General features: G+C 53.4%; 3 protein-coding genes across 3 annotated transcripts; 2 read left to right on the top strand and 1 right to left on the bottom strand.

The window, feature by feature from the left end:
• Positions 1–3,325: 3,325 nt before the first annotated feature.
• On the top strand, positions 3,326–4,987 carry VOLCADRAFT_100442 (uncharacterized protein; the record flags this gene model as incomplete). Its single annotated transcript, XM_002959026.1, has 3 exons — positions 3,326–3,416; positions 3,621–3,752; positions 4,269–4,987. The coding sequence occupies 3 exons, from the start codon at positions 3,326–3,328 to the stop codon at positions 4,985–4,987; spliced, it is 942 nt and encodes a 313-aa protein (XP_002959072.1).
• A 2,863-nt stretch (positions 4,988–7,850) lies between these two features.
• VOLCADRAFT_78219 (uncharacterized protein) lies at positions 7,851–16,032 on the top strand. The gene is made up of 9 exons (XM_002959025.1): positions 7,851–8,106; positions 9,456–9,887; positions 10,302–10,388; positions 10,666–10,943; positions 11,261–11,297; positions 11,897–12,004; positions 12,336–12,511; positions 14,610–14,810; positions 15,275–16,032. Exons 1-9 carry the CDS (start codon positions 7,981–7,983, stop codon positions 15,498–15,500), a joined length of 1,671 nt encoding a protein of 556 aa, XP_002959071.1. The 5' UTR covers positions 7,851–7,980; the 3' UTR covers positions 15,501–16,032.
• A 1,147-nt stretch (positions 16,033–17,179) lies between these two features.
• VOLCADRAFT_100440 (uncharacterized protein) lies at positions 17,180–18,763 on the bottom strand (the record flags this gene model as incomplete). The annotated part of the gene is made up of 3 exons (XM_002959017.1): positions 17,180–17,949; positions 18,404–18,520; positions 18,679–18,763. 3 exons carry the CDS (start codon positions 18,761–18,763, stop codon positions 17,180–17,182), a joined length of 972 nt encoding a protein of 323 aa, XP_002959063.1.
• Between the last annotated feature and the right edge of the window lie 6,898 nt (positions 18,764–25,661).

The raw sequence follows: 25,661 nt of genomic DNA, 5'->3' as shown, positions 1-25,661 counted from the left end.
TCAGATGGGAAGCAACCGGGAGTGCAAATGGCGAAGTATAAGCACTGGATGGGGCTGCCGTTTTCAGGAGCCGCAGCCGTCATGTGGCCAACACATGCTAAGGTTTTCATTCCTCGTTTAGCACATCGTAAGCTAATGCAGTTTCGTTTATGTTGCTGGGCTCTGGAGGCAAACAGATCACGAAGGGGCAAGTACCATGTCCCCAGGGGGCAGCGGTTTTGCCGCTGTTGTGGTGCTAATAGCCGAATCGAGGATGAAAAACACGTGTTATTGGAATGCCCAGCCTATAATGATATTCGTGCTGAAGAGGGATTCGATCATCAGAGCATGTTGGAGGCCATGAAATGGGAACCAGTACGCCTGGCGAGGATGTTGGAACGTATGTGGGCTCACCGAAACTCAGTTACCCCTTTTGGACGCTAGTCTGGGCTGATGTGCGGTGTTTTTCCTTTTCTCCGTGGCTTTTAGGCGTTGTAGTATTGCCCTTGGGCCTTCGGCTCGTATGGGTAGTCTTACAGGTATGGGGTCACGCACCCCCAACCATGTAACACACACACACACACAGAAAACGAAATGTTGCAACAGGGTTTAGGACGGTTAGAGACACAAAATACATGCACATCTTTAAAGCTGCAAATGTAACCCATCTTTACTGTCATCCCTCAGATCGATTGAGATTGCCCATTTATTGCTCCACTCGCTCGAAAATTTAGCCTTCGCTTGCGCTGCTTGCACCGTATCCCACTGCTAGCGGGCATCTCGCATGCATGTTTTGGCCCTAAGCTGTGCGCAAACTCAAAGAAACATCAAGAACCAGAGTTGATTGTGCAATCTAACATAAGTCCGGTCAACGCGAGAAGTGCCGTAGCTAGGAGGCATGGGTTTTGGGGCCTGAGCGAGCGCTTCGCACACTTCTCCCCCCCCTTTCCCTTCTTCAACCGTGGCGCTGGGCACCACGCTTTCTTGCTCTTCCTAACACTTTTTACACACGCCGCGCAAGTGCATTCTTCAATGACCTTGGAGCTATCTGTAGTGTGAGGCTATAGGACGACACAGCCAATAAATGGTGGTATCGAAGGCACCGATAGAGACAAGCGGTTTGAATAAATAGTCATCAGTGACTCCACTTGGGCCTCGCGCCGAGAAGTCCCGAGTACGACGGGGCGGTGCGATCTCCAGATGCCATAGTTCGCGGGAACTATTCTGGATCGGTTGAACAGACGAACCAGGGACGCGGGTCCCAGCTTTACCTGGATAAAGCCCCCGCCCATACGCTGGTATGGGCTTCCGCATTGAGTAGCGACGACCGGCGGGGAATTGTACACGGCACCAATAATGCTTTAACGGGCTTCCCGCGCGTGATCTTCAAGCCAAATCTACAAACAGATTTGTCAGTGGCGCAGGGTCGCACCGTTCTGACGGCGCGACAGTTGTAGCGGTCAAAAGGGGTGAGAGGGGGAAGAAATAATAATTTGACAGATCCACGGATTTGCACAGCAATTACTGCGACGATCTGCGGTCTCATGCAGCCGCCCGGGCAACAATAATTCGGGGGTGGGGGAGTGCATGAAAAGTCGGGATCTCGACAGACCTGATACTTATTACCCGGCTGATACAGACTTGCGTCTAGGAAAGTATCGAACCCCTATGGACCGCGCTCTGATCAGGGCTTTTGGGAACCGCCGCCTGCAGGTTGAAATACATAATGACAGTAGTTGTCTGCAGCTTCATTTATAGGCTGTACGAGGTTCCTATGTAGCTGCCGCAGGCCACACATGTAGTAGGCTGTCGGCAGTTCTGTCAGCTGCTGTAGTACAGGCCACTTAGCCAAAGTGTACGGCATTATTGTACAATTATTGCGGGAGATATACATGGGCTCCAACATGCCCATGGGGCTCGGGGAGACGTCCTGGTTTTACCATGGACGATCAGTACGACAATAGCGTACTGCGCTATACCTGCATTTTACTGAGATAAACTCGCTTCTGCCTAAAGTGCTACTCACCAGTCTCCAAAATGCACGGGGAATAAGTTGCAAAAGGTATAAAACAGCAGACGCAAATCAGCACTGCTGATTCAGCAGGTGGTCAATTAGTTGCTGTAGAAATATTAACCATTGCTGTTGGACAGACAGTGGGAAACCAGCTGGAGATATGATCCTTTGTGAGATCCCTCTGTAAGGCTTACACCTACAGTAGGTAGGTGTCTGGAGCCCACTGTAACAACCACACACCATACAGTAGGTTATTGCTTATGCATGCTGCTGATTCCGCTGCAATTGTAATTGCAGTGGCAGTCGCAGTGGCAGTGAGCAGCTTTGCAGCCTGAAGCTTTATGAGTTCGTCACTGAATTTCTAGCTCTTGTTCGTTATCCTGAACGCACGAAAGGCTAGATAAGATACAGCGCAGCAGGATGCCAAACTCGGAGCAGCAAGGTTGCGGCACGTCCTGTGACTAGACGTGGAAATTCGGGCCTGAAGAAATTCAAGACTCGTCGCTGCTGATGGTACTTATGTGACTTATGTGACTTAGAATCCTTATGTTACTTATAACCCTATCTATGTCCTTACAAGGTCGCCCGTCGGGGCCTTAGCCACGGCGGTTGAGTTGTACAAAGCCGGGCAAGATTCGAAAGCTTTGTTTGATTATATGTGTGTTCCACCACTCCAAGTATTATTGTGCTCAACGAGATCTTGCGCTTTAGGGCGAAGGGCGAGTTGGTTCACAGTCTCATCCTAACACGATAACGTCAACCTTATGAGTTATTGGAATCAATTCAAGCGGATCAAGCAATTAATTATCAGGTTTTTTTACATTTAACATGGGGTAAACCATCAGCGATAACTTTTAAAGTGGCCCTGGACAGTTCGCTATTTTAAACAATGTGCCGCGACACACATATTTACCCCATTAATTGATGCTATTGAATAGAGTAATTAAATTTCTACTAGATCCGGTTGCTAGAATATATGTTCTTGATAGAGGCAGGCAGCCAGGCCAGGCAGGCATACAGGCCAGGGGCGAACACGGGGCCTTCAGGCCCACAAAAGCCCCACCTCGGCAAACAATTCGACCAAACTAGTAGATAAGGCATACATAATTTCCATTGAATCTACATCGTTTTCTTTTTCTACTTCGCTACACAGCAATCTCTACGCTGAAGTTTTGGCTAGCAGTGCAACTCATGCAATCCTTTCCGAAAGGTTCATACTGAAGCCCAATAGTTTGATAATATAGGGCATTACATTCGTGACTGCGCTTACAGCAAGCTTAAGTTCGAAAATTTTCACTGCTTGTGTGACGATCCCGACTGCCTGCGGTAAACATGATGTGCCCAAACCTCCTCCTAGTTGCGGGGTTGATTCTGACAGCTCACATCTTGAGTGCTGATGCTGGCCGCGACCTTCTTTCCAAAGGTAGAAACTTGGCCTTGGATGTCTGTAGCGATGTGGGAGCCCACAACCGCCTATTCGCTGTACAAATGGAGCACACAACGTTATGCAATTCTCGACCCTACATTCACATTATCCAAATGATAGAATCCCCATGGCATGCTAATCGTCGTTTTGCTCGTCAAAACCGTGAAGCCGGTTGAAACTTCGCTTAACCGCCTACCGCAGGTCAAGCCAAGCATCAACTGCGAGGCGATAGCAAGACTTCCGTTAAAAGGGAATCTTCATCCCAGGAGGATACTGCCGCGGTGACGGCGTTGGGCTCAGCCAAGAGTGCCGAGAAGGAGTTGACGTTGCAAGGTGTGTTCACGTCGGTCGGGAACATGATACATCTTTAGGCCTGACTTCAAAGACCAAACCATAATATTCCCACTGTAAACATTTATTAACATCGGGCGCAAGCTTAAGCAGCAGATGTAATACAACTTCGATAATTGACTAGAGCTGGCCATGCGGTCTAGTTCGGCAGCTGAGCCTCATTGCTAACTCGGTGCTCGTCATGAATATCTCCTGGCATCCGATCCTTCTCGTTCCCAAGAGCACATGTATACTCCTCGCCTTCCTGCGGGCCCCTTCCAAATCCGTCCCACCCGCACCACGTTCTACTCCGGTATCACATCCACAGGCTAGCTCGCTACCGATTCCGTAAACAGACGGCTTTCCCCCTTCCGGTCTCTTTCCGGCTCATCTGGGCGCGAGGCTGTACACGCCACCCCCTCCCTACTGCTCTCCATACCTTCCTTACCTCCCCCTCCAATACGTCCCTCTCCTCCACTCCCTGCCGATGGCCCCCCCCTCACGCACATGCCCCAACAGTTGCTCCCTGGCTGCTTCCCGCCGAGCTGCTTCCCGGGGTCGCCTATTTTGACGCGGAGTCGGGCGTGACGGTGCGTAATGGAGACGAGGAGGCCCAGATTGCCGCCACCTGGGCTGATGTGTTTGCCTCGCGCCGGCCCTGCAACACCATGCAGCTCGAGGGCCGCTGCAGGCTGCTGCGGCAAGGAGGAGCTCCCGCCGCCGTCTCTTTCGACGGCACCTCCTGCACTGTGACCCTGGACGATTACCTTAGCCTGGAGCCTGCCTGGGAGGCGGCGTTTTGGAGCCCGGACTTCACGGCCGTGTGGGTCATGATGCAAGCGGAGGATGCCAGGCCCAAGGCCTTTAGCTTTGAAGGCATGCTGCAATGCGCGGTGGAGGACAACGCTTCTGCTGCCTCCTCCGGCCGCGGCCTGCCCCCACTTCCAAGCAAGCAGTGGACGATGGAGGTCCTTTCCAAGAGCACTGATGAGGCCACCGGCGTCGTAACGCAAAAGTACTTTCGGTACAGCCAGGCGGGCCTTATGAGCTCTCAACGGCTTCGTCAGGGCCCCTGCGGCGTCCTCCTGCCGCCGAGCGGGCTCAAGTCGTTTGCCGGTGACGTTGCTGTCGTACTGTTGTACGACAGGGCTGTTGAGGAATCGGAGGTCCGCGACCTTGCAACGTTTTACGGGTCACGCTTCGGCTGGCGGCAGGAGCTTCAACAAGCGCAGCGGTAGCTTTAGGGTTTGAGGATGTGTGAGGTGTGCGCACTCTGGTTGGGTTGGGGGTCTTCAAGCCAGATTTTATTTCGCAGGCGGTGCAGCTTTCCCTGATTGTTTGTATGTCGGAGGTTTTCCTGGTCTGCTCACTCTCACTCCATCGCTTCGTACTCGCAACAATGTATGTATGGGATCCCATCATGGAACATACGGGAATATGCATGGCATGTGCGGCGGGTCGCCGTGAATGACGACTGATAAGTTGCTAAAGTTGCTAATAATGTGCGTTGCTTGCACTGCATTGCATGACGCCATCTCTCTGTTGTGCTTTTTGCGTGCGTGTGTGATTTTTGTGTGGTCTTTGTGTGAGTGCTTCCTCCCTGCGCGTGTATCTTCGTTTGCTGGGGGTTTGTCCGTATGTGTGTACGTGTGTAACTAAGTACTTAGAGGGAACCCGGCCAGTATTCCAGTGTGCCTTTATTACGCGTATAGGACTACTGGACTTTCTGAGCCACGACAGTACGTGCGAATAGTTGCGTGAAGTGTGTGAGAGAAAGAGAGGGGGGGGGAAATGAATGCCCAGCAGGGGGAGATGCGGTGCGTATGGGATCAATTGATAGGCGCCCTGTGGTCTCCGCGCGGTGGGGTAGTAGGGTAGTAGTTGGCAGAGTTGACGTCCTTATGTCGGAGTTGTGGTACTCGCTGGGACCTGAGTGCTGGGGGCAAAGTTGGGGAATTTGGTCACCGCAGTGTACGACATACGGCTTGTGGAGCGTGCTGACGATTGTACATATTATTACGCACTCGACGGCCACGTTGTTAGAGAGGGATTAGATGAGGGATGTGTAGATGATGACAGATATAGCGCATACAGAGTGAATACAGAGCGTTTAGCTGCAATAGTGATCTCAGTCGTGCATGTGCATGTGTATGTCGCGCAGCGTGCCGTACAGAATTGGTTAGGGGCAGCGGTTACCGCCATTACAGCGGTTCTCAAGTGCGACTTAATTTGGGTAGTAGAGTGTGCTTATCGGAGCGCAGGGTAATTATTTCAGATGCTCATCATCAATCCGCTTCTCTGCGTTTCGTTCTTACGCCTTTTAAGTCTTTTACCTCTTAGCTTAGCGTTACGTTATCCACCGTCGGTAATCCAGAGCCATACAAGTGGTCACCTCATCCCATGCGGGATTGCAAGGTTCGCCTTGGCTTACACTTACACTGGCTCGGACTTATTGCTCCGGGTTGTACATACATACATACGGTTATACTCGTGGCAGGATTGCATTTAGGCGGATTTACGTTAGGGTTGCAACTGTCTGCCTTATGGAAAGGCCTCGATTTGTAACAAGGAATTCGTACTATTCGTACACGTCCTTTGGGGTTGGCTCGCCACCGGATGACGTGCGCTCCGTTGGCGACTCTTGGAAATAGAACAGCTATGATCAGAAGATGACGACAGCGCGGTAATGTACATGTTTCTGTGATAATCCAACGAAACGGAGCACGCGATGGCTTTTCCCAATTCACGTACCCGAATGCGAGATGCGATCACGGAACACTTAGGGTCATTTTACAGCTAGAAGCACCTTAAAGATCTTGAACAGCTGTTCCACGGGCCCTATCTATCGAATTAGTGCTCCGGAACCATTGGAGGTGCCTGCCTCGGCGCCGTGTGGGCGCTTCAGGGGGGCCATGGGGGCTCCATTGACATTAAATAAAGAATTCCAGGCTCCTGCTTTGAGACCTTTCGGAACATGGGATCCTTCCCCAAACCAGATCCTTCCATGCCTGCCTGTCTGTCTGTTTGTCTGTCTATCCGTCTGTCTTTGGAGAAATCGCACTGCTTTTTTCGTTTAAGTCACGCCGCAAGCTTACCTTGTGGAAAAAGCAAAAAACCTCTTTGATACCTTAAATTAACTGCCGAGGTTACTAGCTGAGGTTAGTCTTGTCTGTTATGGGGTCGTGAGATGGTTTTCGTAAGGGAATGACTTTCCGTTTTTGGACAAGTAACGAGGCAGATGCAATGCGAGTACAGACGATGCGTGTATGGCTGACCGTGGCGGGTTATGATAGCTGCTCCAGTATTTTTTGCCCGGTAGGCAATGCCCACACACAGCGTGACCTCATTACATTACGTTTAACCTTTACAGCGTTTGGCTTTCGTGTACTGGCCGGAGGACTGGCAGATAGTACGGCAGTACGGCATTGTGCGATAAACGAAGGTGACATGTTGTTTCCTCGCAGGGCCCCTTGTCACGTTAAATCCCATCCGTGACTGCCATGATGCGCGTGAGAGGAGTTGCGTCTCTGCATATAGCCTTAGAAGTGTGATGAGGGCGAAAAGCTTTTAAAAGAGACAATAGCCCGTCCAACCGGTCTGCACCGTTGCGCGTGAAATGCTTTTCAGATGCTTTTTATATTAGAGAGGTTTCCAGAATTGCTTGCTTGGGGGCTGACGTTTGATTGCTTCGGTGTTAAAGTTTCCTCCGTGGGCGGATCTCAGTCGCAGACATCGGCAAACGCTTCGGGCGTTTCGGGTCGTACCGAAACTCCCGAAACCAGAAATAAAGTTCCCAAAGCCGGCCGGCTTGCAGAAATAGGATCATACGCCGTATACGAAAGGTGTTGTGCGGCCTGAAGGGCCGCCCGACGACCTAAGTCCGCGGTCAATTATGAAGAACAGGTCGCGGGCCATTGTACTGGAAGACAGAAATAGACCAGTTCCCGAGACCAGAAATACCCCGGTTGCCAATGTCTGCTCAGTTGTTCTGGCCTTTGCGGCTAGTTGGTTGTACGTCATTTCTAACCGACCTAACCGTTGTTTTGAACCCTAGTTTCGACTATTCTCTACTGCCAAACATTGTATTCCAGTTTTTGATAGGAAAGAATTGAAAATTTATTACCTTATCGACTTTTGGCCTGTGCGTTCATCTACATCACGTCATATGATGGCATTTACAAATCTATAACTTTTAATTGCCAAAGCTTAATTGCATCTACTCCGAGTTGCGATGGCAGGCAACCTAGAAGGTTTCCGACTTTGGGATGACTGGCTGGATGGCTCGCTCGCGCACTTGCGAAATGCTCAGCTCTTAAGAACGTTAAGGCCAACTGTATGGTGTAACTCTTCATCCGAGGTGCGGACTGTTGAACAAGTCGCCGTGATCAAGTGCTTTGCAATGACGGCCGGAGCTAGTCATGAGTGCGAACGTAGCCGAAATCCTGGTATGAAAAGCCATATGATGGGCCGGCACAGGCTGGTATTGCATCCATACCTGACGTAGCCTTCTTTATCACATCCAGCGTCGAAGCCGGGGTAACGCATGCACGTTATGCAATGCCTCTCACAAAAGGAGAACCCATGTGGACGCCACATAACTTTCTGAACTTCCTGATGATGATGCATGACGTCCTTCAATTGTCCAAAAGCTGTTTCCTGCATGAACGGTATCGCAGAGGCCGTGCCCATGCCCAAGCAGAGCCGCAACACACGCGAAACGAAATTAAGCTTCAGACCGAATTATTTTCGTCTTCCTTCCTTCCTTCCTTCCACTTCCGCTCCTCTCCGTCGAGTGCTCCATGCGTTTTATCACGTGCATTTCCTCTCTCCCCCTTGGTCGGTCGGGTCGGTCGGGTCGGGCGCGTGTTGGGGGGTTGGGAGGAGCAGTTGCATGTCACCAGCAGCTTATTACCAGCAGCCTATCAGCGAGTTCTGGTCCAGCCTCTTCAATGCCGCGGCCAGGCCGGCGGCCTACTTTATACCAGCTCACGTCATCCCTTTCTCTTTTCACGTCACGGTTTTACTACTCTTTCGCCATCGTTACACGTACCTTAGTATTTCACGGCTTGGCTCTACTGCTCTTCTTCCGGTCTTATTTTAGTCTTGGCGGCTAGGTAGGTAGTTTTCCGCTGTCGCCATGACTACTAACATCATCCCGAGGACGGCTTCTTGGCCCCAACCGCCGACTGGTTAGTTCTGCCTTTCTTCACATCCGCCGCAGCAGTCTTTCCTTCTGGCATCAGCTTCACTCGCTCGTGGGGTTCGTCTTTACCCCTTCCTCACCCAGGAATTCCAATAATGAAGAAACTCAACCTCACCATCAGAGAGTAACCCGCTCGTCCCATGAAAAATCCCCACACCGTCCCGCGCAGCGCAAACACCGCTAGTCCCACGTAAATCGTCCCACGCAAACACCCCTGCCGTGCCTTGCCGTCTCATTTTGCCTCTGGATTTTCAATATCCCCATGCCGTCACCCATCCCTATGTTCCCCCTTCACGCCGCTTCTTTTTTAGGGTTTAGGGTTTGCTGCTCAAAAGCGGCTGGGACGGTGGGCAGGGAGGATGCGGGAGGAAGAAGCCGTTAACGTATTTGCTGGTGTCGTCGTTAGTCATTATGTTTGCAACTAACTCCCCAATTGGTTGCAACCAACTTTCCAACTAACTCCCCTTCGGGCGCCCCCTCCTCTCTCCCCCCGTTGGGCTCAGGCGCTCGTACATCACGCGGATCTGGCCGCCTGGGTCTCCGGTCAGGAACCTGTTGTACGACATTACGATCATTGTGCCAACACCGTTGGTGCCGCAACTGCCGTACCACTCCGTCGTGCTGATATCACCGATGATGTGTCGAGTGTACGACGGTACGACAGTGATAGGTGCAGCAGCTGCGACGGTGGTCGTGGCGGTGGCGGCGGCGGCGGCGGCTGTGCTGCCGTTGGGGATTTCAACGGAGCGAGTTCCCCGTCTGCCTCTGCCCCTATCCGCGAGGGGGGTGTTGGCGATGTGGGGGGCGGTAGGGGAGGCGGTTACCCGCAGTCGCGCGAGGCGCTGGTGCGAGTTCGTCTCTTTTCTTTAAACGACTACCTAGGACTTGCCTCGCATCCTGAGGTGGCGGAAGCAGCGGCCAGAGCGGCTAAACAGGTACGTCTCCGTACTGTCGTACTGCCGTATTTGAACGTTCTGATAGGTACTACGTCTCTTCCAGCAGCCAGGAGACCAGCCGGCAGGTAGGTAGGCGAGGTGCGGTACTGAAGTTCTACCGGCGAATTGCGCTTTGGTCTTCTCCGTTAGGTTTTGTGCTTGTGATTGTTTTGGAGGTTACGGACGGTTTCCTAAACAAGATATGTCACCTGATGCCCCACTCCCCCTTGCGGAATGTGCTGCTGCTGCTGCTGCTGCTGCTGCTGCTGCTGCTGCTGCTGCTCTCCCTGCTTCCCCGGGGCGCTCCCCCGGCCCTTACTTCCACCTCCCCACCTTTCTCCGTCTCCCTGGCCCGCTGCCCCCCTCCCCGCCGCATGTCGTACAATGTCGTACTGTACGACAACGGCATGATAGGTGGGCATGGGCCCTCGCAGTAGCGCTCTTGTGGCGGGTTATACACACAGCCATCGGCAGCTTGAGGAGGGGCTGGCGGAGTTGAAGGTGAGGAGGGAAACACGGGGGGAAGAGAGGGGAGAGAGGTTTAAATTCATGCGTGTGAGACATTGTATGTATGTCTGTGTTGACATGCACTCTCCTCGCCAACCCCGTGACGGGGAAGACGTCGGCAGCTGAAATTTTTTCGTGTGTGTGTGTGTGTTTCTTGGTTATCGTACAATTGACAACCCGCCGGGGCCGCCTCCCCCTCCCTTCGTCCCGATTTCCTCAAACACGCTTACATACATACACACATACATACACACATACGTACACACGTCAGGGGACACAGGACTGCCTTCTTTTCCCAACGGGTTTCGCCGCGAACCTGGCGGTGATGACGTCATTGTCGTACGCAGCTCCTCCAACGTCAGGAACGGATGGCAGCAGCAGCAGCAGTAGCAGTCTGGCGATATTCAGCGACGAGCTCAACCACGCGTCTATTATTGACGGTGCACGATTAGCTTCTAGAAGTGCTGGCAGCGGGGGGGGAGGCGGCGGCGGTGCCGTACAACTTCATGTGTATCGTCACAACGACCTGGGCCACCTGGAGGTAGGTTGGTTTGTTGGTGGTTTGTTGGTAGGTAGTTGGCATTTTTTTGGTTGGGTTGCGTGACTTGCTAAGTACGTAAATATAAACGCACATACACACACACAAGCGCACGAGGTCTGTCACTCCTCGCCTATTATTGCCGTACACGTTTCTACAACGGAATGTCGCCCCGGCCTCTCTCCCCATCCACCCGCCTAAGCACATACACACGCATTAGCACATGCGCTTACATGCCTACTAACGTACATACATACGCACATACACGCACGCAGGAGCTCCTTGCGGCAAGCCCCCCTGGAGTACGGCGGCTTGTGGTTACGGACAGCTTGTTTTCCATGGACGGTGACTTCGCGGACTTGCGGGTAAGGGGGGCGGGGGGGGGGAGAGGGGAAATGGGTATTTTGATGTTTGTGTGTATATGTGTATGTGTGACTGTATTTATGTCTATGTAGCAGTCGTGGCGGAAGCGATCACCTGTGGTTATGCCAGGTGCTCATACACGGGGAGGGGCCCTTTGTGGTTCACATCGCCTTCTTACACGCCGAGTGTGAGTGTGGGGGGGAAGGAGGAGGTCGTACACCCCCCTTAACTCCGGGCTTTACTCCGAAACCACGGAGGGGGGGATCGACGTGACATCACACACCGCCTAGGACTCACTCACTCACTTGGAGCAGTTTCGGATTTTTGGACGCCATCCGGCAGGCGGCTCATTTCTCTGATTTCCTTGCAGCATACGATTTCTCCCCCCTACCAACACCAACACCAACACCAGCACCAACAGTTAGTAATTAAGAACGTGTTTTACGGTTTTTTCCGCATCCTGGGCCCCCCGCCCGACTCAACCCCCCTCCCGCTTTCTTACAGTGTTGTCATGTTGCTCACACGACACGCGGCTCATGACACGGCGCCCCGTCCCTCTCTTTCGCGCGCCCCCCCTTCCCGCCCGTGTCGCACCCCCCAGGGCCTCGCAGCCCTCCGTCGGCGGCACCCGTTCCTACTGGCGGTGGACGAGGCGCACGGCACCCTGGTTTGCGGGGAAGGGGGAGGGGGAGCGGCGGAGGCGACGGGAGTGGCGGACCAGGCACGTGGGCCGCTGCTGAGGTGCAGTGGTGGTGTTAGGGGTTTTAGGAGCTGTCCTTGTGGGAGGGGTGGTGAGGGAGTTTGAGGAGCTGACGTGGCGGTCCGGTCGCCCTGTCCTGTATTGGCTTTTGCCTCGGCAGCTACCTTGGCAGGAACTGCCAGCCTGCTGCAATGATGCTGCTGTTGCCGCGGCTAGCCTTCAACTGCTGCTCAGTGCTACTGCTACTGCCGCTGATATCCATGTTCCCCTTCATCTTGTGCCGTACCTTTCCTACATCCCCTTCCGGGGGCCCCCACACAAATAAAACCAATGCCCGTAGGTCGACTTGCACATCGGCACGTTGTCGAAGGCGTTTGGCGCCCTGGGGGGATTCGTGGCCTGCAGTGGGCCCATGAAGCAACTGCTGCTCAACCGGGGTCGGGCGTTTGTGTACTCCACCTCCTTGCCGGTGCCCATCGTGGAGGCGGCGGCGGCGGCGCTTCGGGTTAGCAAACGGTGCGTGTGTGTGGTGGGGAGAGGGGAAAAGATGGGGAGGAAGTGCGCATGTATGTATGTATGTATGTATGTATGTATGTATGTATGTATGTATGTATGTATGTATGTATGACGTTGATTACAATGTGGGCTGAAGCCGGGGGCCCAGGGGGCCCAGGGCCGAAACACAGCGGGGGGGCCGGATGCACATGGCCGGTTAGTCTCGTGCACTCCACTCCCGGGTCAGGCCGCACGGGAAACGACGGCCGGCACACAACAGCGCTCTCCTCCTGGGGTTGGCGCTCCAGATAGACGGGTACTGTGCCCGCTGGTCTTCTAACAAAAAACGGAGTCGCAACCGCCAATGGGGCTCTTCCTAGAGGCGTAAAGCACCGAAAACCTCAGAAAGCTCGCAACCAGGACCTGGGCGACCGGGAGCCCGACGAGTCATCCCGGGCTGGGGAGGTCACCAAGCTCCAAAAACCTCACACGAAAAGAGCGCAAAGAGCTCACACCACAAGACGCCAAACAGCCTCCTGAGACTACTACCCTCCTCCGCCTCTCCCTCCCCGGGCTAGGCCAGGGGAGATAGCAGCCGTCGGGGGGATAACACCGCACAAGCACACGCCCTTCCACAGCAGTGGGTCCAACTCGAAAAGTACTCGAACGGGAAAACCCTGCAGCGACGCCGGGCGATCAAGCTCCCGAAAAGCAGGGGGGGGGAGGGTAGCCAGCTCGGCACCCCCCCGTACCGCTCTACCAAGACGGCTGGTTCCCAAGACTCTATCTCACGTATACCTCGCAACACACGGAACCCGGCCTCGTACCCCGACGGCCTAGTCCTGGACCACGCGCGCACCTCCGAGTACGGCCCCACCTGGTGCCCACCTCCCCCTCATCCGCGCCCTCGCTGCGGCCACCTGCTTCCTCTTACCACCCCTCAACCCTACATCCTCTTGGTGCTCTCTCTGCCTCTTCCCCTCCCCTCCCCTCCCGGGCTCTCCCCGCCCTTTCCCCGGTCTCCCCAGTCCTCTCGGCCCCTCGGCCTCTGTCCCTCCACTCCGCCGGCACGGCGCCCTCAGACACACAAACCCTCCCTCCCCAATCCCCCCCTTGCGCGACTCCCCGCCAACCCCCGTCCCTGCTGTACGTATGTATGACGTTGATTACACTGATGTATGTATGTATGTATGTATGTATGTATGTATGTATGTATGTATGTATGTATGTATGTATGTATGTATGTATGTATGTTGGAAATGACCGACACTCATATACCAGTGAATGGTAGCCACAGTAATAGGACCCAACGGGGGTCCGGCGCTTTGCTGGTCTTAACAGGTTATGAGCCCCGAATGGCGCATTGCGCTGCTGAGAGATCGCCGGATCGATACCCACTGGCTGTTGCCCAGAGAATGGGAGACCGGGATGAGGCAAGGGAAGGCCCGTAGCGAGAGAGTGTCGCTCACGGGGGGGTGTTGTAAATGACCGACACTCATATACCAGTGAATGGTAGCCACAGTAATAGGACCCAACGGGGGTCCGGCGCTTTGCTGGTCTTAACAATGTATGTATGTATGTATGTAACTTTTAGCCACGTTAAGGAGTTGGTGTGTGTGTGGTTGTTACAGTGGGCTCCAGACTCACGAAGAGTAGAGCCAGCGGGCCAGCTGGCCGTGCACTGCACTAGAGACTAATATACAAACTAAACAATTACCCAGATGAGACAAGTAATGGCAATTAGCCAGTCAAACAAGCGACGAAAGGGAAGGCTGGTGTGTGTGCCGGGGTGTCGGGGTGCGTGTGTGTTTCGGAGTGAGGAGGGGGGGAATGCTATATGGATATTGGGGGGGGGGGGGTAAAGGCAAATTCGGTAGAGGAAAGAGGGCAGAGGGAGAGATATCAACACATCATCAGTGGGGGGTCCTGGGGTACGCACACATTCGCACCACAGACTCACTCACACACACACAAGTGCTGTAGAGTGGTTCACATATAGATTGACTGAATTAATCCAGATATTCTTTACACAAGGACTACCCCAGGGGGCGAGGGGGAGGCATTTCATAACAACCGCTATCAGAACCACCATCAGGACCACTATCGCCCCCATCTGCAGGGAATCCTGGCGTCGTACACACGTGTGGTCGCTTGTACGGCGGCTCGGTTCAGGACTAGGGGTCCCTGCCCTAAGTCCGGTAGTACCGTTGGTGGTTGGGCCCGAGGGTCCCACCCTGGAGCTGTCTTCCATGTTGCTCCAGGAGGGCCTTATGCACGTGCCCGCCATCCGACCGCCCACAGTACCGCCGGGAACGTGCAGGTGCGTCTGTACGTCTGTACAGGAGGAAATGCTGCAGGTTAGGATATCACATGAGCAACGTTTGGATGGAAGGATGACCAGCGGATGCTATAAGTTGAAGGGAGGGGTAGTTAGGAGTTGTAAGGAGTCGTTACGTATGATATATGATACATATGAACTGAACAACTAACATTGCGGCGCCAGGACATTGCGGTTGGCGTTCTTTTCTCCTGCAGCCCGTTGCTGTTTTCACAACCGCACAGCTCTACATGGCATTTGTCTTCACTGCAACTTTGGTGTTCCGTATAGAACCCGCTGGCTCTTGCTGCGTTCGTAATGTGTACCTGCTCGTCCAAATATGTACTGCTTGAACGTCTGACACAAAATGGTTTTAGTCCGCCTCCTATCATTAGAGGGGTACAAACTTCTGCACCTGTAATGCCGTACCACCCCCTCATATCCCCACACCTCAAACTGCCCTGCAGGCTACGAGTCAGCCTCTCCGCAGCCCACTCGTACGAAGATGTGGACGAGCTGATCCGACTCGTACGGCGGTCCGGTGTAGTGTTGGCACGTCTACCGCATCTTCTCGATCCACGTGCTGCATTACCACCCTGTCGTACACAAAGCGATGGCGGTGATGGTCCTGGCAGTAGTGCTGGCTTGTACGGCAACGGCTTGGAGCGCGATGGGCCGTACAGTCGGTTGTGAAGTGCTGTTGCCGCAGCCCGGTGTCGTATACACGCATTCGTACACGTGTGGTACAGATTAACACGTGCTATCATTACACCTATCCGTTTCGCAGTATGTTAGGTTTAGACATTTTGTCTAGCAGATTGATGTACACGAATACGCACAAGTGCGCCTGCATGTATGTTTGTGTTGGGTAGGTTGTGTGTGTGTGTGTCTACTACTCGTTCAGCTTCACCCACGAGTGGCCGCTGGACCGCTGGCCGTCATCTCCCTGCTATACCCCCCTTCCCCGGTTCTATGTCCCCCCCCCCGGGGGCACCCTCTCATCCCGCTGCTCAACCACGTGCGAGTGCCGACATCTGCCGAGTCCATTAGCGACGTTTTCGGGTTCAAAACGAGCCTGTTATGGTCTAGGGATATTAGTCCCGCTCGCTGTCGGGTTCGGTTCCGGAATCTTCCCGAGACATTTCGCCGCACCCTTACATACCTGTTGCGTCGGGACGTGTATGTATGTATATGTATATCTATGCATGTAAAAATGCGTGTACGTATGTATGTATATATGTATATCTCCGTTACACATTCGCTTGCAGTTCGTCATGTACGGCATCAACCGCCTTAACGGCATCACTGGACAAACCACAGATGCGCGGCAGACGCTACGTCACAACTGATTACTTGCATCCGACCTAATGCTCCGAAGGAACCAGAAGCTAGTAGTCGAATCGTAAAGTTACAGAATGTGATGTCACGCGCGCATCATGGCAGAATTCTGTACTGACGGCACACATACAGTGTTCACGCAAAAAAATGAAATAAAGAATCCCGTGCAATGGTTCATTCCTGAACCCTGCAGGGGCTACAGCGAAAGGAAGATCCCACCAAAAAGATCCGTAACAGGTTCAGCTGCAATGGCGGCGGCGTCGAATGGCAAGCAATAAGTATAAACAGGTAGGATGGACATCCGGAAGGAGTCCACAAAAACATTAAGCGGCACGGCAGAAGATGCCGCAGAGGGGGACACGGCATTCGGTTATTTCAAACCTGCGAAAAGACATACATTTTTGCAGCATAACATCTAATTGGACGCGCTCTTACAACCGAACAACAACGAACTTCTATCAACTACCCCAGCAACCAAGCAAAAGTGTAGTACCCGGGTGTCATGTACACCCGAAGGTCGTTCCCTTTGACCAACGAATCCATAAAATCGACCCGCGACCTGATCGCTGTCTCATATATAAGGTAACACCCACACACCCCTTCTTATCCACCACCCTTGTTTACGTGGCACGACGGCAGACAGACAGGCAGACAGACAAACAAGTCGAAAAATGAAAGTACAACTGGCGAGGAGCAACCGGGCCGCTCCTCACCAGCCTCAACCACATACACACAAAGGAAGGTGTGTGCGAGGATTGCGCGGGTGCCGCCTCACTGCGTGGGCACCAAAACGCGCATCAGCAGCAAGACTGTCTTGACTCTCTTGTCAACTGTCCTCCAAAACCATTGCCGAAAGTTCTCAACATCGACTCTGTCAAACAACATTAACGAAGGATACATCATCCAGACTTACCACTCACCACAACAACGTAAGACCGACACCGTGGAGCACTCACAAACGCCATCCCACTCCAAAAATGAAAATTATTATTATTCCGTTTCCTAAACGGAACATATAATTGAAACTCCCCGTTCTATAGGGGCAGCTGCCAGCCAAAGCGTGAGCTGTAAAACGTCGCCAGGTCATGTACTTCGGACTCTTCAAGAGCCCTATTGTACAACAGTACGACACTCAATTTCCCAGAAAACAGATCTTGCTCCTCATCAACATCTACACCGACAGCCAACGTCCCCGAAAACGGGTCATGCAAAGCAGAGTCAAACCGCCATACACTTAGCTCACCGGACCGCGGTCCGTACCGGTAGTACGACATTTCGTGTACGGCACTCGCAACACTGGATGTCGCAGACTGTCGACTGACCACCTCCATCGTCCACTGCTTGTAAGGCGGCGGCGGAACCACGCCGCCGTTAATGTCGTACAGTGCAGTCTCGAAGGCGAATGGTGTACGGCTGGTTTCGGAGGAAAGAGATCCCGGGGAATCGACATAGCCGATCCAGATCGCGGTGAAGGCGCCCGAAGGGAAGCTACCTCCCGTAGTAGAGGGCAGGAGGTTCTTCTTCCCGTGACAGGATACACCGTCAAACTGAACGGCGGCAGCGGGGCCGGCATTTGCGGTGGTGACGCCGTCCGTGTCGTCATCGCTTAGTGGCACTGGCTGTAGCAACCTGCACCCGCCCGTGAACCACAATGCGCCGCTCGGCAAATCCGTTTCCATAACGCCATTCCACGCAACCAGCACGTCGCTGTCGTAAAAGAGATCTTCGTACTTGTAAACTCCCGTCTCCGCGTCGAGATACGCAATCTCGGGACGCAGTTCATCAGGAAGCAGCCAAGGAGCGACTGAATTGAGTCGTACACGTACACGTACATTTGTGGGAAGGAAACAAAAGCCTTATTGTCAAGAATGTACGATATGGGAGATACAGAAGGGAGAGGGGATAAGGGGATAACAAGGCAGAAAGAAGAAAACCCTGGCCATGATCACCGTAGCATTGATAATATAGGTCTGGTGTAGGTGATGATGTAAAAAGCGGTATTCCCCTCGTTCCCCTTTACTAGGATAGGGACATCGGTTGTGGGTACGCGGAGATGGTTCAGCGAACGATTGTGCGGAATGTTTTGCACACCAAGACGCTTACATGAACGCCTTGGAATACTTCTATGCACTTTCAGTAATTCAGGATCTTTCATAGTGCGTGGGCTCTAGACAGTGAAGTCCAACGCGAATGCGGGCGACCAGCTGGCGACCATCTGCAGATGCCTCTTGGTGAGTTCCATGTAAAGGCTGACACACCTTGGGACGATGACTCAAACGACGACGAAGATGTTGCTGTTGAAAACTCGGTTATTATCACATCAGTAGAGGAATATACATCTGCAGAGGAACTAATGGCGCCTCCAACCCATTGACCTGCCGGAAGGTAAGAGCGAAAACGAAAGCAGGAGGTTTAAAAGAATTATAAAAACGAAATAAAAACTATTATAAGTGTCTCTATTAGATCTTACGACTTTTTTTGCGACAAATTGACGTTCTGACGATGACTCGGCCTAACTGCAAATGCGGCGTACCATTCATGGAGAGGGACCGGCCGGCATCAGTTATGGATAGTTGAGCCACAAGCAGGAAAGCGATCAAACCGGCGGGAAGGGGCATTTTTTTCCCCGGACCCTCTCTTGAGCAAGCGCTTGAGAATTAGCTCAAAATGGAATGGAAGCTCCTCTTATGAGCGGGAGACTCAAACGTTATTAATTGAGCTGTAGTTTATGCATGAAACATCCAACCATCAAAAACAGAAAGTTGGGATTCGTGGATTTACCGTAGACTTCGCCTACTTGATTTCCTTCGCCCCTATCTAGGCCCTTTCCCTGGTCATTATCTCATTTGGAATGCTCCCTACAGAATTTTGTAAACTGGGACTGATAACGATCTGATTTATGGGTTTCCAGTTCCTTCCGTAAATTTTTAACGCCGGTTTACGGGGTTATAGTTTTCCTTCGTAGGCCCGCCACTACTCGCCACAACTGTAAAACCCCCGGCCAACTAAACTTGAAACACGACTTAGGTGTATTTCCAGTGCGGATTAAGGCCAGGGATTAACCTTCTGTCCTCCATCGGCTAAGTTGAGATAAACGGCTAAGTTGTTGGCACACTTACCTCGCCTTTCCAACCTTTGGTTCCCTTCTGGAACAGAACTATGTGGTAAGCTCGTACCAAGGACTTCCGTGCCCTAATCCCTGGCCTTATCCGCACTGGAAATGCACCCTTAATCATAGCCTGGCCATAAAAGTCAAAGACGCAAGGGGAGGAACGACTCCTCTCCGCTCTATATGCAGGCAAATGTCATATCGTTTCCTGTAACAAGGCTCCCTGGTTGCAAGCATGGCGCGATGCCGATTGGCATCGCGCCATAATCGTGAACCAACCCATCGCCAGGTCAGCGGTTCCTTCGCAAACGTGTCAGATATTGTAGCATCATTCCTTTAGGAAATAGTTTTAAGCACAGCATTGCTGCTCGCAATTCGGAAAGAGCTTTTCCCCAGTGATTTTTAAAGTTTTTGAACGTGGTACCTTTTTAGTGACCAAGTAGGGTTACTGTGGGGGTTTTCCTTGGTAACCACCTTCCAAAAACATTTCCCCAGCGAGTAAGCTGAACAGGAGCCAACTGGATCCGGACATCCGCGGATCCGATCTCACAACGCTCATTCATGGCTTCAAACAGCCAAAACGACGCCTTTATAATGACTGGTTTATGTACGCGGATACATCTACAGAAAGATTTGGCCGGAAATATGTACAGATATAACCCAAACCATGGCTACTCCTCAAACAGCGCACACCGCAGTGTGACGCGTCAAGATTTGTTCTGACTTCATGTTAGTGCCAATTTCTCACTGCCCGTGTTGGTCTGCCCAGCGGTAGGCAGCCGACTCGTTCCAGTGCTGCAGTACTGGTTTGTACGGAAAGCTCGAGACCGTGAACCACGACTGGACCTTCAACCGTACAGCTGCCGCGCTGAGGAGTGGCTGATGCAGGCGGTTCAGCTGCTTGTTCTTGAAGTAGAGCCCATGGCCGAGAAGACACGCCTCCACTGAACCTGGCACCCGCGTCGTGGACAGCTTAGATGGCGAATCGTTTGCCGCACTTATCGGGTGTCACGGCCTGGTCAGTGGCTGGCTCAGTCGTAGCAGCTTTCTGCACCTTACCTACCTTAGGTGTGCACGCCTGCCTTCAGGGACCCCTTCGTTAAGGTACTAGTAATTCGACTTGAGGTTGCTTGTAGACCGGAAATATGCCGCGATGTTCCTTATTTTCCTTGTGCGACGAGGCTTCGCAACCGTGCTTGGGGTCATTTTCAGTATTAAACGTCTCCCGTACTGCACATAGCAGCTCCCTGTTTTCTACCGGCAAAGACTTGTTTTGGAAAAACAAATCATTTTGTTCGTCCTACGGTACCCCATTGCAAAGCTTCATTGCTAAGTTTATTTTTCTCTAGTGCTGCTCATTGTTGGAGGCAGCGATATTCCCGCTGAGCGGGGTAACATCACCTTCACCATCATTTGTCGACGATCACTTCAGCTCACCACAATGGTCGTGCACATTTGCACCTTAAACCAACGACTGTTGCGTACACGGACAGGACCAAATGACATTTCAACCCTATACTTGTGCGTGTTCACGATGCGGCAAAACCGTATCAGTTGTCCTACTTCAAACATTCCTCGCATCAATTTTACATATTATCAAGGTCACAGATTTGCTCAATTCTATGGAGCAAAGACTGCCGCGCAAGTCTGCAAAAAAGGCTGCACAAGTTACGCACCTAAAACTGCAGCTTATTTCCAAAACCAGACAGAAACAATACTTGAAGCCGCAACGCCACCTTAATCGACTTTTACACAACACAATTAACAGCACATCACGGACACCGCATCTCTCTCTCCGCAATGGGTGGCTGTGACCGACCGATGCCATTGGCCAGCAGTACATACACGTCAGTCGTAGCAGTGGACTCTAACCAAGACCCCAGGACTCCACAGCCGTGGGACCTTGCGTCACCTTTTCGTAACGGTGACCACTAAACCCCCACAACACCATCAGTGGTTCGTCTTACCCCCCTACCGTCACATGTTATGGCGTCTACGAACATGTGCATGTGAGCTGTTGCTATTGCTGCTACTGTTATTGGTTTCACTGGGGGACTGGGGCTGCCGTATCGATGACCAGCGGACCCACATTGTCGCCAGTTTCTTTGTTGTGCCTGATCAGCAGGACAGGAGGGGAGCGTGAGGAGAGCGTGAGGAGAACGTGAGGAGGAAACAGGGGAGTGAAGCAAAGGTGTAAAAGGCTACACATCAGCCATTCATTGGCCATGATGATTGATTCGAAGAAAGATAACGGCGTAAGGAAGGAAGGGAGGGGCCCCCAGTAGCGGTGTGAAAAGCCTTATTCGTGTATGCATGTCGTGCTTGCGGTCATGATACATCCCCTTATCCAGCATAGTTAACCCTGGTGCATTTGGGTCAGCCGGACACGTATTCTCCGAAACCCCTGCCTGATAGGTCATCCAAGGCGATACTCACTTCAGATGCGCTCCGTCGCAATAAGGAAACTGCGAGCATGCAGGTCGGAAAGCATGGAGGGCGCGGGAACAGTTTGGAAGGTAACTACGGGTTGTAAAACATGCTTACATCCATATGCGTGGGAGATTGTAAAGGTTTACCATGCCTAAAAATGTCGCATAACATAAGCAGTTTTTTCGGTAAGGGTAGAGGAACTGCTTTCACACCACGATGGATAGGAGGCAAGAATCCCGAATATGCGCCATGTAATACTCTGTTGATTTCATGACGGCTTCCATTCACAGGATAATACCGATGCTGGTTTATGCTAATGCAATTGAAGCTGCAGTTACATACAACGTTGCATAGCGCAAAAGCTGGATACGCCCTGGACTGACCTTTTGCGCCCTCCAGCAGCGGCAAAACACGGCCTATAATTGTAACCGACAGCTGTCAGGACCATAAGGGATTGGCGTGCAATGATCTTTGCTTTACTAGCTAAACAGTACAGTCACGTACCTTGGGCTTAGGAAGCTCAGACACTTTTACAAAATCCGCAACTTTCTCTTCGTTCTTCTTGATGCTCGGGTTAATCGGGCCTTCAGCACGCACAACGATGCTGTGACGACGTGCGCTCACAGCGATGCGGCCCTGCGGGATGGCAGCTGCACGAAAAGTTGCCATTTTACGAGAGTCCAATAAGTTGCTGCAAATGACCCCAATGTTGATATCCAAAGATTTGTTGCGGGTTATGGCCTATTTGTACGCCTGCTCGTCAAGGCCAACCGTTATAACGGCCGCGTAATTTCCAGGTGGAAGCAAATAATGCAATCACCTGCACTGAGTAAGCAAATGGACATTTGAGAAGATCACCTGCAAGGGGATTTGAAACTAACGGAACATAAGGTATGCCTATGGCTAGTTCACAACAGGAAAGACCTTTCCATCCTCGGTCACTTGCTCGCTAGACCCTCTGCGTGAGCCCCTTTAACAGCCAGCTACCCACTCAGCAGCCAGCCGATCCTTGCCCCAGTTTTTCTAGAAGCCGGCGGGCTTGGAGAGATAGCCCAATAACGAAAATGCTATAGCTCCAAAACATATATACAGTAGGCGTGGTAGGTCAGCCTTAGACATCGGCATGCACTGATGAACACGCACACAACTGTTGCACACAAAGCTGCTGCCACTGTTGCTGCTGTCGCTATTGTTGCTGTTGCTGTTGTTGATGGGGTGTTACACTGTGGGCGGCTCGTCCCGAGAAAGGACGAGCACCGGGGCCCCTGACCGGGCCGAAACACAGCGCAGTGGTGGGCGCACGGCTACATCCGTCTGTTCCTCCGCGCGCGCCTCACTCACTCACGCCAGCCGGGGCGCTCTCCCAGCCCCCGGCTACGGCAACACAGCAGCGCAGAATACTGCAAACCGAACTAAGCGAGAGCCGCGCGAGAGGCGCCACACCACCTCCGGGAACCCTAAACAGGCTACCTGCCCCCACTACACCTGGCCAGCCTATTCGTGCGCTCTCTTCCCTCTAGAACACCAAAACAAGGACAAACAGAAAACGTCACCGGGCACAGGGGCTCTACGCAGGGGCTCTACTACACATTCAAAAAAACAGAGGCAGGGGAAGACCTACCCACGCCAGACGCGACCCCGTAAAAGACTCTCCTAGTCAAGGACACCCACGCAGCCAGCAAAGCAAGAGATACACGGAGGACCACGGGCCTGAACCGCCACACCACAAAAGCCGAGACGCGGTTGCACAAAGACGACAAGCACAAAGTGAGCACTCGCACACTGGTCCCAGAAGCCCAGCTGTTCAACTACCACAAACAACGCACACCTACCGAGGGCGGCTGCCACTACCGCACCGGACCACTCACAACCGAGGCAAAAACACTGGTCCCCACGGCAGTCTCCTCCTGGGGGTTGCGGGCTCCCGGGCAAAGCAAAAACACCTATTGCCGGGGGGGGGGGATGACAATTCCGGGGGGGATGACAAGCCAGCACGGCGACCCCCTATAAAGCCCGAAAAAGGCACACCTCACAAAGGGCTGCCTGCTGAGTCTTGTCCGCTTAAATAGCGGGGATGCAGCCATCCCATGTATCATACAGCATTTTGCTGCTGGCTTCTCCTGGTCCCTCTGCTTGGCATTTAGTCCGAGTGTTCCGCCTCCATGGCGGCGGGGATGTATTCATCGTCCTCATCGTCCCCTGTGTTGATGCTGGGCTGTGGGTGCTCAGATGTTGCTGGCATTGCACGGCGGCTGCTCGCTGGGCGCGGGGTTCACTGGGGGACGGGTCTCCAGCTGTCAGTTGCAGTTGCAGGCTTGGGACCTGTGTGCCGTCGGAGGGCTGGGCCTGGCTGCCAGTTTGTCTCCAGCCTCCTCTGCTGCCCTCTGTGCATTCCGTACCTCCACATTTCTCTTTCGGGCCTCCAAGGCCTTGTGGGTCTGGGCTTTGTTTCGCTCGGCCCGCTCTTCTGCAGTTAGGTGCTCAAGCCATTGCCGCTTCCGCTTTGGGGCCTCAGAGGGTGTAGGATCTTGGTCCGTCTGAGGGCACCTCTGCTGGCCCCCGTTGCCCGTTGCCTGCCACCTGGCTCCACCCTACCTGCTGTGAACAGGAAGGTGTGGGCTGTAGTGGCTGGGGCGGGGCAAACAGCTCGGGCGGGGCCTGCAGCTCGGGCGGGGCCTGCAGCTGGGGCGGGGCCTGCAGCTCGGGCGGGGCAAACAGCTCGGGCGGGGCCTGCAGCTCGGGCGGGGCCTGCAGCTGGGGCGGGGCCTGCAGCTCGGGCGGGGCCTGCAGCTGGGGCGGTGCCTGCAGCTGGGGCGGGGCCTGCAGCTCGGGCGGGGCCTGCAGCTGGGGCGGGGCCTGCAGTGGGGCGGGGCCTGCAGCTGGGGCGGGGCCTGCAGCTGGGGCGGGGCCTGCAGCCAACAGACACAATCGCAGCTTGCCAGCCTTCAGCCTGTTGGCTTTGCGGTCTGGTGCTGCAGCCCGAACACACACGGAAGACAGTGCCGTACAGCATGAAGGCAGTGCCCATACGATGCTTGTTGGCTACAGGCGAGATACCTTGCAATAGAGAATGCAATATATTACCAATGACGCGTTTCAGCCGGGCGAGGTATTATGTTTTGTCCGTTACACACACACACACACGGCCACACGGACATGGGCAATCCTACAGGGCGGGGCCCCCCTGGGCGCTTCACGCTGGGGCCCCGCCCAAAACCTGGGTCAAGGGGTGGCTGGCTGCTGCGTGGGTAGCTGGCTGTCAAAGGGACTCACGCAGAGGGTCTAGCGAGCAAGTGACCGAGGATGGAAACCCACCCGCTATCTAGCTGGCCTCTGGCTTCTCTCTTTTAAAGTACCAAATCTATTTCAGCTGATGACCGGCATACGTGAGAGCTCAACATATGGGAGCTGTGCTGCTTATGCGCTCCCGGCTGTGATCCCCTATGTGTTGAATGCATCCAAGCAATTCTTGGTGTCACAGCTCCCTCACAGCACTTTTAGGTGGCTTCACGTGGCCAACGTGCGTCGACATAAGCTATAGCTTGTGGCACATGTTTTTTGGGGGTGGGGTTGGCATGAATGTCCCGGTGGCGTTGTTTCGCCGTAGACCAGCATGCACCTGGTAGCATTGCTAGCTAGAGCTGGACTGTCATGCAGTGTGAGCCGTGCCACTCTGCTGCTGACCAGCCATGAGGATGTCGATGCTGGGCGTTTGTCTGCATAAATGACCAATAAGCATGGGCTGCGAGAGCCCGTCTCAGTCCTTTTGCTTCACCTGGAGCTGCCACTTATCCGCATCGTCATGCACATGAGCAGCATCCCCGCCCATACACATTCGCTTGTGCCACCTCCTCCTCCTTAAGCAGCAAGATTTCCGCTCCTCTGTGGCCCCTATCGGGATCGAACCGATGACCTTGGCGGTCCCATGGCTATTAGCACCATGCTCTAACCAGCTGAGCTAAGGGGCCCCATTCCGC

This window comes from Volvox carteri (assembly GCF_000143455.1).
Source record: "Volvox carteri f. nagariensis unplaced genomic scaffold VOLCAscaffold_119, whole genome shotgun sequence".
In the NCBI taxonomy this organism is placed as follows: domain Eukaryota; kingdom Viridiplantae; phylum Chlorophyta; class Chlorophyceae; order Chlamydomonadales; family Volvocaceae; genus Volvox; species Volvox carteri.
Note: the sequence above shows the minus strand (reverse complement) of the source record. Positions and strands in the feature narration are given on the sequence as shown.

Excerpts from the sequence above, each read along its gene's own strand:
- VOLCADRAFT_78219 (XM_002959025.1), top strand. The coding sequence starts at position 7,981 with ATGGCAGGCAACCTAGAAGGTTTCCGACTTTGGGATGACTGGCTGGAT. Across the intron at positions 12,005-12,335 it reads GAGCGGCGGAGGCGACGGGA|GTCGACTTGCACATCGGCAC; the intron begins GTGGCGGACCAG and ends CAATGCCCGTAG. Across the intron at positions 12,512-14,609 it reads GCGCTTCGGGTTAGCAAACG|GGAATCCTGGCGTCGTACAC; the intron begins GTGCGTGTGTGT and ends CCCCATCTGCAG.